The following is a 13049-nucleotide window of genomic DNA, read 5'->3' on the forward strand; positions in this document are numbered from 1 at the left end:
ACCATGCATTTCTGAATTCCATAAATAACAGTATAATAAATTATTTAAATAGCTATAAATAATTTCATAAATAATCATAATTAACTGATAATTTCCAAATTAACTAAGCGGGCTTTACATTTTGTGTGAATATATGTTTTAAGTACGTAACTGTTATTGATTATTGGTTTATTTAATCATAAAATTATATTTTGTTTCTCGCTTTTCTTGCTGAGTCTTTGTGACTCATAAGTGCTCTGTGGTGCAAGTAAGAGAAAATAAAAGATGGATCAACCATGAGTCAGAGATCTCTTGACGAATGTACATATCAACCCCACTGTCTTTTGTGCTCAGTTGACAGTATTCAACTTTTGTAGTATTTTGAATATGTACTAATATTTTGTAATAAAATAATACAGTGGTATTTTAGTTAAAATTTATAACAGAAGGGATCCTCAACGCAATAATATTTTGAAAAAGATTTAGGTTATATTTTAAGAAATAATCACTAAAGTTTTAATTAACTCACATTTACTTTAAACCGTTAGTTTATTATTATAATATGGCACATCATCTAGCACATTATATAGCACATTATTTTGAGAGAGAGAGAGAAAGAGTATGAGACACACAGAGGGTGAGGGAGAAAGAGATGTGGTTAATTAATTTTAGCTTTTTATTATTATTTTTAAGATATATGATTTGACAATATTTATTGTTAATGGTGGGAGTGATGTGATATTTATTTTTATAATATGGCACATCATCTAGCACATTTTTATAGTAACAACAAGTATTTTTATTGCCAAAAATACAATTTAAGTATTTATTCGCTACTCAGAGACAGAACAAAACTTAAGAATTTATACTACAAATATACTGAAATTAGTTACTTCTAAAGTTTTTTTTATTAAATTTAAAATTGTGTCTCTACTAATAAAATTAGAAAAAATTACAAAATTTTATGAATTAAAATTTCGGTTACTTTTATTAACCATATTTATGGTGCTAAAGAAAATAACTTAAAATTTTGGTTACTTATCCCTTTATTAACAGTATTTATGCGTGGTTACCTCTCTCTCCCGAAAAAGCCAAAAGAAAATTTCTTTGAGAATCCCTCATTTCCGTATTATGTGAACGAATCCCAAACTTAAACTCAACAGATCATCTTTTTTTCTTATTCTTCTTCTCTCTCTCAATATACCTATATATAAAATCTACCCTTTACTTTTCTCACTCTGCAAAAAATTCCTGATCGAATTCCGATCATTTTTCTCAAATTTAGGGTTTTTAATTTTTCCCATTGCTTTTGGGAAATCCTATCAGATAATTATTGAGATGGAATCGGAGGATGACTTCGACATGCACGATGCCAACGATGATGAGGACGACGACAATGACGACCATTTTTACAGTGGTGGAGACGATGATGCCGCCGCCGCTATGGACAGCGACGACGCCGACATCGGCGATTACGAGTTCATCGACAACGATTCTGACGATTCGGATGATGTTATCACTAATCGATATCAGGTGGAGATTACTTCTTATTTTCGCTTTAATTTTACGGAAAGATTTCTTTTTTATGATCCTTTTTTTTTGTTTTGCGTTTTTTTCTTCCAGATTACAGTAATTTACTTTGTTTTGGATTGAACTAGGAAGTGTTGCTCATATATGATTGCTATGTGGTAGGTCGATTTTGTTGTGTCTGTATCATCTTTGAGATACATAATTTTGAGTGACGTCAAGGTCATATGGTATCAATTTACCTTTGTACTCCTACCAAAGTGCATTCATTAGAAGAATGGATGAATTTGGCAATTGCTTCTGTTTAATTTGATTTTCTACCTAATTATTGGAAAAGTTATGCTTCAGTTGTTTTGGGAAAATTCTAATTTATATAAAATTGTTCTGAAAAATTAAATTTCTCCTGTTTGTGGTAGTAATTGTTGAGCTTGATTTTTGTGTTGGTTGGGTGCTTCTTATTCTACATGAATTTGGCAAATTGCTTTTTTTAATTAGATTTTCTACCTAATTCTTTGAAAAGCATGTTTCAGCTGTAGTCGAAATTTTTTAATTTATATAAAAATGTTGTGGAAATTTAACTATACTATTGTTTGTGTGAGTAATTGTTGAGCTTGATCTTTGTGTTGGCTGGCTGCTTTGTTCGTTTCACAATTTTTGGGCTGATTTTATGGCATTGTTTACTATCTTCACTTAGCAAAGTAGTCACACAATAGGGTAGCTTAACCATTGCTCCCACTAGGTCTTACAGTGGTTGAAGTCCCTCCTGGACACCTTCATAGAGATTGCCATAGTTTCATGATATTCAAATTTTGTAGTATGTCAACAGTCTTAATTTCAAAACATGGGGTTAAGCAAGTTTGGAGAATTGTAAAGTTTTGTTTTTTTTTTTCTAAAGAAAAGGAACATGGTGTCGAGGATAAGAATATTTATGTTGAAGTGTTCAATTCTTGTTCAGCTGTTATGGATGTGTACATCTGTATGAACCTCTTTTTTTTTTTGGTTTAAGAGTAACATCTCTATGGATATTTGGTTTCCAGATTTGATTAGCATGTTGAGTTCAGCAGCTAAAGGCCAAACCTTTAACAATTTTAGAAGCATTATTTGTGAATTTTGCAGACTTTGTTAGCAAATTAGCAACTTTGAAAAATGGAATGACATAATGACTTCTAGCCACATGTTTACTCCAGAATGGCAAAGTGTATTGGCATGATGACAACAAAGTGTTGCTACTTTTCTGTATAATTATTAATAGCGGCCACTGGCCATTGCTGATGTAATTTAATGTTGCCTTGTCACAGCAAAGCTATACTGTTTTGACTGAAGAAGATATTTGCCAACGTCAGGAGGAAGATATAATGAGGATTTCTACTGTGCTTTCTATTCCAAAGGGTGCAGCTAGCATACTACTCCGCTACTATAATTGGTAAATTTATGTGGCTGTTATTAGTATATAATCTAAATATTAATTTCTTTTTGTTTTGATGTGTATACATGTATTCTACATCTATAATTGATAAATTTATGTGGCTGTTATTAGTATATAATCTAAATATTAATTTCTTTTTGTTTTGATATGTATATATGTATTCTACATCTATAATCTCAGGTAAACATGGAAGAATTAATTTATTTTTCAGTTATATTTGTTTTAAGCCCGAACTTGTATTTCTGTTCTTATTCGATTGGGTTGAGGTTATGATGAATTGGTGTGTATGTTTGGTTTACTAAACTGTTGTTTCTTTCATCAACAGGAGCGTTAGTAAAGTACATGATGAGTGGTTTGCAAACGAGGACAAGGTTCGGAGGGCTGTTGGCTTTCTGGAGAGACCAGCTATTGAATATCCTAATGCCAAAGAAGTAAGCATGTCACATTTAGTTTGTTGGATAAGTAGTATTTTTTTTTTTTGGAAGCTGGTTATGCTGATGTCTTCTTATTGACTTTGTGCACTCTCAAACTGAAATACAATATTTATTGCTTGTTAATTTTTGACAGTTGACTTGTGGGATTTGTTTTGAAGCCCATCCTCGTGATAAGATTCATTCTGCTGCTTGTGGTCATCCTTTCTGTAGTTTATGCTGGACAGGTTTGCTTCAGAATGTGTTATTTACATTTCTAAGGTTGCTGTTATAAAGGAAAATTCTACCTGAATTACCGATAGTTGAATCTGTTTCATTTCTTGACTGAAACCTTCTTAATGTTGGTAATAATTATATTTTCAGTTGAACTTACCAGATTTCAGATTTACTACTTAGTGCTGGACAGATCAGCTTCAGAATGTGTTATTTACATTTGAATCTAGTTCATTTTTTGAGTGAAACTTTACTTCTTATTGGTGGTAACAGTAATATTCTCAGTTGAACTTACCAACCTAAGTTTAATTTCTGATTAGTCTTATCATGAGCTTGTCATGATTTATTGTAAGGTTTGTAGAATTTAATTATTCAAGGCTGATGATGTGACTTTTGTGCCTATTCTTAATCCTATGGCTGGAGTCCTACCTAGCCCATGTCACTTGTTTAATAGTTCTTTTGTAGTTTAAATCTAATTTAATTTTCTCTTATTTGGGACATTTATCATGGAAGATTAGCTCTGTTTTGTTGTTGCATATTAAGTTTTCCCATAGAATCAAAATTTGCCCATTTGCCTTGGAAAATCAGCCATTGCCTTTCAGGTTTAACCTCTAACTAGTTTATTAGTGATTAGCTACAACAATCAGCAGTGATGTTGAGTTCCTTATAAAGATATGTGTAATGATAGATACACTTCCAATTGAACACTCAAATTACACACTATGATGTGTAATTATTCTTAGTCATACAATTAAATATGTAGTACCCACTTAAAATATCCATGGATAAGATCAATTACACGTCATAGTGGTAATTTGAGTAAGCAACTTGAGAATGTCTATTGTTACTCTAAAAATATTAGATTAATTACATATTAATTTGAGTGTGCAAATTGAGAGTGTTTCTATCATTACTCTAAAAATGTAATACAATTCAGAAAAGAAGAAAAAAATGTTCTAGTATTTGATTGGAACAGACTATGAAATGAAAATATATGATTTTTTTTTTTTGAAAAAAACATTGGTCAGTGCTGAGCACCTAACATGAAGCTGAAGTTGATTATGATCTGGTTATTTTACCTGCTCCTGTTCTATTTATCTTTTGTTTTCCACTAAGTGGTCTGCTAATCCATTACTTACCACTTCAACTTTTTTTAATGTTTGGAAGTTTTTCTTACGATATGACATTTCCATCTCATCCTGCCCCCTTCTTTTAGGTTATATTAGTACATCCATTAATGATGGTCCCGGATGTTTGATGTTGCGATGCCCTGATCCATCTTGTGCTGCTGCTGTTGGTCAAGATATGATCAATGACTTATCTTCTGATGAAGACAAGGAGAAATATTGTCGTTACTTTATTAGATCTTATGTTGAAGATAATAGGAAGGTAATTAATCTAACTTTGTATTTTGGTGAATTGTGGAACACACTCTTGTATAATAACCTAGAAATACAGATCTAGAAACATCTTCCTTTGGTACTTATGATTATGAACATGTTAAACTAAGCATAGAGTGTGATCAAGTATTTTTTTAGCTGATGAAAATGTAGAATTGTAGTTTCAAGTCCTACTGAAGCTTTACACGTCAAGACTTTTTGATACATAAAATTGCTCATTTTGCTGATTAAAAATTGTATATGTACTTTTTTCGTAAGTATTTTCTGTATGTACAGTTTCTTTGCTTGGCTTTCAGTTTCTCTCTTTTTTCCGCTACAATATTTTGTATATTTGTAAGTTCATCACAAGTTAATTGTTTTTCCCCACTCTACTTCTGCTTGACATTGTGGCTGTACATGATGATTATTCTTGTTGAGACATCATTTACTTATGATTATGCTAAGTCAGTGCTGTTTAATATTTTATGCAAAATAACGAAAGTGTGGTTTGTTGATTTTATAGAGTTATATTTTTGTGGGTTACTTTTGCAGACCAAATGGTGTCCAGCTCCAGGTTGCGATTATGCTGTAGATTTTGTGGTTGGTAGCGGAAGTTATGATGTTACTTGTCGGTGTTCATACAGTTTTTGCTGGAATGTAACCTCTCTCTCTCTCTCTCTCTCTCTCTCTGTGTGTGTGTGTGTGTGTGGATTGTGTCCCATAGATATGACTTCTGAGATATGTTGTTGAGCTCACTGTTTGTCTGAAAGAGACTTTCTCAAATATATGGAACTTAAAGTTATGGTCCTTTTTTTAGTCCTAATACTCAGTTGGCTTGTTCAATTCCTCTTGGGTAACTACGTAGAAGTACCTTCTTTTTCTTTTTTACTTTTTTAAAAATGTCTGATCTTACAATTTGACTTTGCAGTGTACGGAGGAAGCTCACCGGCCAGTTGATTGTGGCACTGTTGCCAAATGGATTTTGAAGAATAGTGCTGAATCTGAAAATATGAATTGGTACAAGCCTACATGACATGATTATTAGTTATTATGTCTGGCCATACTTTAACTTTTGTTACATTGTAATTTTACTTTTTGTCTGAAGATGGTGGACCACATTATTGATGTTGTTTAGCAATATGATGTCTATGAAATGAATAGCCTAGTATCAAATATCAAAGCATCCTTCTGCTAATTGTTTGTTGTTATTCCTTTCCATATGCATTAAAACCTGGGGCTACCAGTAACTTGGGGACCCTGTCATTAAGATGCAATTGTTTTGAAGGCAGCAAATCTTTGGTGCTGTGCTGGTTGGTTAATTGAGTGTGAAATCAGGTGTCATAAAAAATGCATTTATTCTCTGTAGCTATTATTTTCAACGTAGCTTTGAATCTTATGCCATGCAACATTGATCCCCCCCTCCAACTCAAATAGTTTTAACTTATAAGCATGTCAAGTAAGTGCTTAATGATAGTATAGCTGGGATATTAGTAAAAGAGAAATGACAGCATAAGTTTGGAGGTTAATTCTAGAAAAGATGAGGTGATCTTATATCCCCACCTTGGTTTTCTAAATCATGGCTACTCTAAGTTTTTTTTCTTTTTTTATTTTCTCCGATTGTGATTTTCTTAGACATGTCATGGCTCACATGAAGTGAGTTTCTCATCTTTCCCCCTACTTGGATTTCCTGTGTTATGACTATGGGAGTGAATCACTTATTTCTGAAATCAGGGCTACCTTCAGGGAGAAAGTAATTTTAACTGCAGGTTCACATCATGACATGAGTACATGTACAAGTAGTCTTAGGTTTAGTTGGGATTTATAAACGGCTCGGTTCACTGCCTTTACAAGATGCTCTATTAAGACTTCTTTTGGTACAAATGCCGTGTTCTAATTTATACATCTTTGGTGATTTTCAGGATATTGGCTAATTCTAAACCCTGTCCAAAGTGCAAACGGCCGATTGAGAAAAACCAAGGGTGTATGCATATTACGTGCACTCCACCTTGTAAATTTGAGTTTTGTTGGTAAGTTTCTTTGCAACTGAAGATAGTAGTCAGTTTAGTTGGAATTACGGGTTTTCTAATTAACTTTTTGTTTTGTAATTCTATGAAGGGGTGTTTTGTTGCAATACTTTTCTGTTCTTGTTCTTAGTTAATATCACTTGTATATGTTTAGCCTTTTGTCTGTTGTTCAGAACATTGTTTATCATAGATTTCTGAAGCCCATTATTTTTACTATTTGTATTATCTTTTTTTTTTGTTGGTATTTTGGGCCATTTCTTTTCTCTGACTAATTTCTTTCGAGATGAAATTTGCCTGTGGTTGCTTTATCCTAATGCAATTCAATTTATGCATCTAGGCTCTGCCTTGGTGCTTGGTCGGACCATGGTGAGAGGACTGGTGGTTTCTATGCATGCAACCGTTACGAGACAGCAAAGCAAGAGGGAGTGGTATTTATCGATGCAGCTTAAATGTTTATTTGTTACTTGAGATATGTTTCTTTAGACTTTTTGTGCTGTGTGTAAGTGAGTGAATTTTACAGTATGATGAGGCTGAGAAAAGAAGAGAGATGGCCAAGAATTCTCTAGAGAGGTATACTCATTATTACGAAAGATGGGCAACTAACCAATCGGTATGTACCAGTTTACAAAATATGCTAATATTCTTTTGGTTATTGATGTTTCAGTTTTTTAGATGATTCTCTGGTAATGAATTGCAGCAGAAATTGAGCACTCAATTTGTGAAGCAATCCTCTTTTTCTCTTTTCTGTTATTCTTTCTGCATGTTTTATTTCAATTAAAGGAAAAAGCATGAAATAACTTATCTTGAAATATAACCCTTTGGATACGTTTGGAAAGTGGACTGGTTTGGATTGAAAAATTGATAAAACATAGTATTGAGAGAAAATAAGTTGGGTGATAGTTATTTTGTTTTGTCTTTACAATATAAATACATAAAGATGAGAGATTAGATAGGATAAATCATGCCAAGTTTTTCAATGAGATTTGAGTTATCCCATATTCAGGGATGATTTAGCTTGGATTAGTTTGTCAATAGTCTCTCTAACTTCACAACAAAACCACTTTCTAATTCCACTACAAAATCACTTGGTAAATATTATTTAATCCTATCCCACTACCCGTCAAAATATCCAAACCCATTTTCCAAAGGTGATCTTATTGTCTCTTTAGATGTTCTTTATTCCTAGTTCATTTAATAGATATTTCCCTTCCATCTTTGTAGTGAGATTTTAACAAATAGTATGCTTTATTATTCACTTAATGGAGTCTGATTTTTTATTTTTCATCTTAATTGCAGTCTAGGCAAAAAGCACTTGCAGACTTACAGCAAATGCAGAGCGTGCATGTAAGCATTATTACGAGTTTATTTTTTTCTGAACCAATATTATTAGTTTAGTGATGATCTAGTGTATGTGCTATGAAACTGTACATTTCTTGATGTGATAATTATCTATTTATGATGCAAATGATATGTTAATAGCTTCATGATCAAATTCTAGAGCACTTTAAGTAATAGGTGGATGTTATTATAATTAGTTTGTTCTTCCAATTCTCTCTTTCATTATGGTAATTTTTGAGAGGTTGATACTTTTGACCATGCATGACTTTCTTTTAGGATTCTTATAAATGTATTAAAATGTGGGACTCATATGCTCCTCAAATGGTTGTTCTTTTGCACCAATCTTGAGTTTCATCTTTAGTTCCTCTTTTTTCAAAGAGAAAATGAAACACCACTGTGTCTGTGGAAGTATGTCTTATTATTTGAATTAATGAAATACAGAGAGAGCTGCGATTTAAATGGAAACCTCAAGCTGAATAACAAATCAGAAAATAGCTGAATAACCTCTAGCTGCAAATAATAAGAGCATTAAATTAGGTAATAGATCAAAATAGGGTCAGATATTGTCTGTTAAAAATAGGATCGCTAAGGATGTTAAGCTAGTTACTTTTTTTTTTTTGAAAATAAGCTAGTTACTTAGTCTTGGGATTTTTTACATCCCAATAGAAGATTCTAAACCTATAAAAAAGACATTCCTAGTTCCAACACTAGCCTAGGAGCGGCCTCGATTTTGACATTAGTAAAGGAGATAGTGCATGAAGGAGATGATTGGGAGTGGCTGCCGTGAGTCTGTCGCAATTTTGTGATTTAGAGGCTGAAGGGATGTCATATGCCTCAATGGTTTAAGGTTTTTAGGTGGTGTTTGGAGGTAATGAAAAGGAAACTATATTTATTCCATTCTTTTGTTTGGTTGCATTTTAAAGTATTGGAATGTCACTCCAATTGAATGAATTTTCAATCATTTTGGTGGAATGACTATTCCATTTTAAAATGAAAGGAAATATTATTCCAATACTAGATATCAATTTTTTTTATGCATTTTAAATTTGATTCTGTTCCTATTCTCATTCTTATTCTTATGTTTTCATTACTTCCAACCAAACGTCATCTTAGGGTTTCATTTATTTTTCCTATTCTATTTATTCAAAAATTGCTAATAAAAGGCTCAAGCTAAAGCCCATTCAAGTCATTAAAAGCCTAAAAATTGCTCTGAAAAATAGCTCTAAACAAAAGCCCAGTGAGCCCACGAAACAACAGCCCAAGGCTGAGGCATGTGCCTCATCAGTGTGAGGTGTATGCCTCAATGACAACAGCTGAGGCGTAGCCTCATGTACGTTTTTGCGCCTTGCCTCCCGATTTTCAAAACAATCTGCGAACAATTATGATAGTTTTGTTCTCTTAAGTTTTAACTATCCTGAGTTACAATATTTCTTCCTTTGTTTTGCTTAAGCAATATTTATCTTAAATTCACCATTATGTTATTCATTTTATTGGACCGAGGCAGTTTTTTTTTTCTTAAACTTATCCTGCTTTACATTTACTTGCCTGAGATTGTTCCTATGGCTACTTATTTAGTTTTTTCAATTTATTTGAATTTGTAGCTTGAAAAGCTGAGTGACATACAGTGCCAACCTGAGTCACAGCTAAAGTTCATAACAGAGGCCTGGCTTCAGGTAAAATAATTTATTGACCTTTTTTTAGGGTATGTCTTCTTGGCTCAAAGAAATGAAATACTATTTTTTTTCCTTTTCAGATTGTTGAGTGCAGGCGTGTTTTGAAATGGACATATGCTTATGGATATTATTTACCGGAGCATGAACATGCCAAGAGACAGTTCTTTGAATACTTGCAAGGTTAGTTGTTTTCTTGAGTGTGTTTTTTTTGAAGGGGTTGTTTTCTTGAGTTCGATGCTAAACTTTTCATCATATTGCCCTCTTTCAAGTTTTAACTTTGGCTTTTTGTTCAGGTGAGGCTGAGTCTGGGTTGGAAAGACTTCATCAATGTGCTGAGAAGGAGTTACATGTTTACCTCAATGCAGAGGGCCAATCAAAAGACTTTAATGAGTTTCGCACAAAACTTGCTGGACTGACCAGGTAGTTGCCAAACCAACAATATACTTACCTTTTTACTCTGAATCAGAAAGTCCAGTTTCACTTGATTATTGTCTCATTTTAACTCTGTTAGATCTTTGAAGCACATGCTTTATTAGTTTATCGTAGTCCTTGATGGATGAGAAAATACTCAGCCCTTTGTAATTGAAATTGTCATATATGACGGAGATAAACAACTTCTCAAATTGTCTAATTATTTGTTTTGGCAAACAGTGTTACCCGAAACTACTTTGAAAATTTAGTTCGAGCTCTAGAGAATGGCCTATCCGATGTGGACTCACATGGTGCGTGTAGCAGGACAGCAAACTCAAAGAGCTTGGGAGGTACAAGTAGTAAGGGGAAAGCCGGGAAAAGCAAGGCAACAACATCCAAATCAAACAGAAACATAGATGACACAGGCCACTGGTCTTGTGAACATTGCACCTTTGCCAATGTCAGATCAGCTCCTGTCTGTCAGATGTGCCAGCAACGCCGGTAAGTCTCTTCATCTTTGCAAATAGTTGGGCTGGGAGGAGCCTGAGCTTTCTTTCAATGCTTGATAAGTGTGGTGGAGAACTACCCTATAAGGTTACTCGAGAGATCCTGTTCTCGCCCGTCATCGTCTTTCTCTGGAATTTTGAAGGCAAAGCATTGTGTGGTGGGGGATAAGAAGGTTACAAAGAAAAGGAATTATAAAACTATATTTTGTCTGTCTGTTACATGAGCTGTTGTATATAGTGTTGCTTGTTCAACGTATCTTGGCTGTCTAGTTCCCATGCAAATGCATATTCACCTGTATTTTTCTTGTTTATTATTTTAGTTATTGCTAAACTGTAGCAAAATTTGGGGCATTTTAGGTGTGGAAGAACAATTTGGGGGCAACGAACTGAATTGACCTCTGCATTTAATGAAATAAATATGTACTAAATATTTCATTATCGCTCTGCTGAAAACATGAATTGAAAAGCTTGTCTTGTCAATTCCCATAGATTTCACCTTACTGAATTGTACTTGTTATCTATATACACAGTTCAATATATTTATACAAGCATATCTAGGGATTGGACATTCTTTCTTGTTGAATGTGACATTATGGCTGCTGGGGATCCTATGTATGAGTGTATATTATGTATCAGTAGACATTTCTACTAGACTAATTCGCAACTTCCCAACAATTTGTTAACCCAGTTTCTTTAGACCGTATACATCGAGAGTTAAGGTTTCTAATATACTGCATACTAACTCCAACTAATTAGGAAATTCACAAATTAGTTAAGTCTCTAATTCATTCCGTACAATTAATTGTGTCTTAGACCATCTCCATTCATGTAAAAGTTGTGCTGTATTTAGCACAAAAAAAGTAGTTTTGTAGTATATTTACACCAAATTTTAACTTTGTGCTCTAATGCACAATTATAATGTAAAATTTAATATCTAATTAATATTTTATTAAAAAAAATAAAATTTATTAACTTTATAATTAATTTTATTATTATTTTAATATGTAAAACAATAAAAAAGAATTTTAAATGACATAAATGTAAATAGAAAAATAGTTAATTTATTGTGGTGTAAATTTTACATCATAACAAATATTATGTCAAATTAGACCGTATACATCTAGAGTTAAGGTTTCTAATATACTGCAACATCAGGTGTATTCCTCAAATCGCTCGCATCATATTGCACTGCAAAAAAAAATGCAGTTTGAAATTCTTTGCGGTGCGGTCGCGTTTTAAATTTTTCCTAAACCGCGCGATGCCGTGCGGTTTGTAGTTTTGAATTGTTAATATGCGGTTCAAGCCGTATCACATCGCATATTATAAAAATATTAATTTTTTATATTTACATAGGTCCAATATGTGAAGGCCCAACCGAAGCCCATTAATTATTATATTGTTGAAACTTTTTTTTCATATTTATTTTCAAGTTTTATGGTATTTTTGACAAGATTTGCTCAAATTTTGTTGTATTTGAGATAGTTCAATTATTTAGTGATAGTCTTGTTGGAAATTATTTTACCAGGATCTTAGATCTACTCACAAGTATGTTGATTAACACCATAAATATGAACTTTCTAAAACGATGAAATAAACACATATAAAGTTTAGTAAACCTTACATTGGGTGCAGCGGAATAATATGACTCTTTCCGTTCAGATCTCTAACCCTTGTATCCTTTCCGTCGCAGAGTATTATCAAGATCTGAACCTGGATCTCTTTCTCTGATTCTTTAGTGCTGAAACTCCTTCTCGCTAAAAGTCTTTCTTCACGATCTTCCTCACTATGATTGAGGTATCACTTGCTGTGTGTGGGCACTACTCTAATCACTAAGTGTTCCGAAATCTTAAGGAAGAAGAGAGAGAGGGAGTGGTCGGCCAAGGTAGAGAGAGAGGCTCAGGTTTTTCTGAATGAAAAGTGTAATTTTCCTAAAGCCTTCACTACCTATTTATAGCATTCCACTAGGGTTAGGTTTGAATTATTTGGCATTAAAATAATGAAAATATCAGTTTAAATTGCTTACAAAAGTGGCCGGCCATGGCTTATTGGGTTTGGGCCTTGCTTTTTGCAATTTTTCAGTTTTAAAACTTTTGTATCTGATTTTCTCAAAAACGCCAATTTTCTAATTCAACCATCTAAATG

At 33.1% G+C, this 13049-nt stretch overlaps 1 protein-coding gene across 1 annotated transcript; it reads left to right on the plus strand.

The window, feature by feature from the left end:
• The first annotated feature begins 1003 nt into the window (after positions 1-1003).
• Positions 1004-11345, plus strand: LOC115721263 (probable E3 ubiquitin-protein ligase ARI8). The gene is made up of 15 exons (XM_030650526.2): positions 1004-1512; positions 2805-2929; positions 3258-3363; positions 3500-3590; positions 4793-4965; positions 5508-5612; positions 5884-5972; positions 6875-6982; positions 7317-7407; positions 7500-7589; positions 8276-8323; positions 9919-9990; positions 10071-10170; positions 10284-10410; positions 10642-11345. The coding sequence occupies exons 1-15, from the start codon at positions 1318-1320 to the stop codon at positions 10904-10906; spliced, it is 1785 nt and encodes a 594-aa protein (XP_030506386.1). The 5' UTR covers positions 1004-1317; the 3' UTR covers positions 10907-11345.
• Positions 11346-13049: the final 1704 nt, after the last annotated feature.

Source organism: Cannabis sativa, chromosome 2, assembly GCF_029168945.1.
Source record: "Cannabis sativa cultivar Pink pepper isolate KNU-18-1 chromosome 2, ASM2916894v1, whole genome shotgun sequence".
Taxonomy (NCBI): Eukaryota; Viridiplantae; Streptophyta; class Magnoliopsida; order Rosales; family Cannabaceae; genus Cannabis; species Cannabis sativa.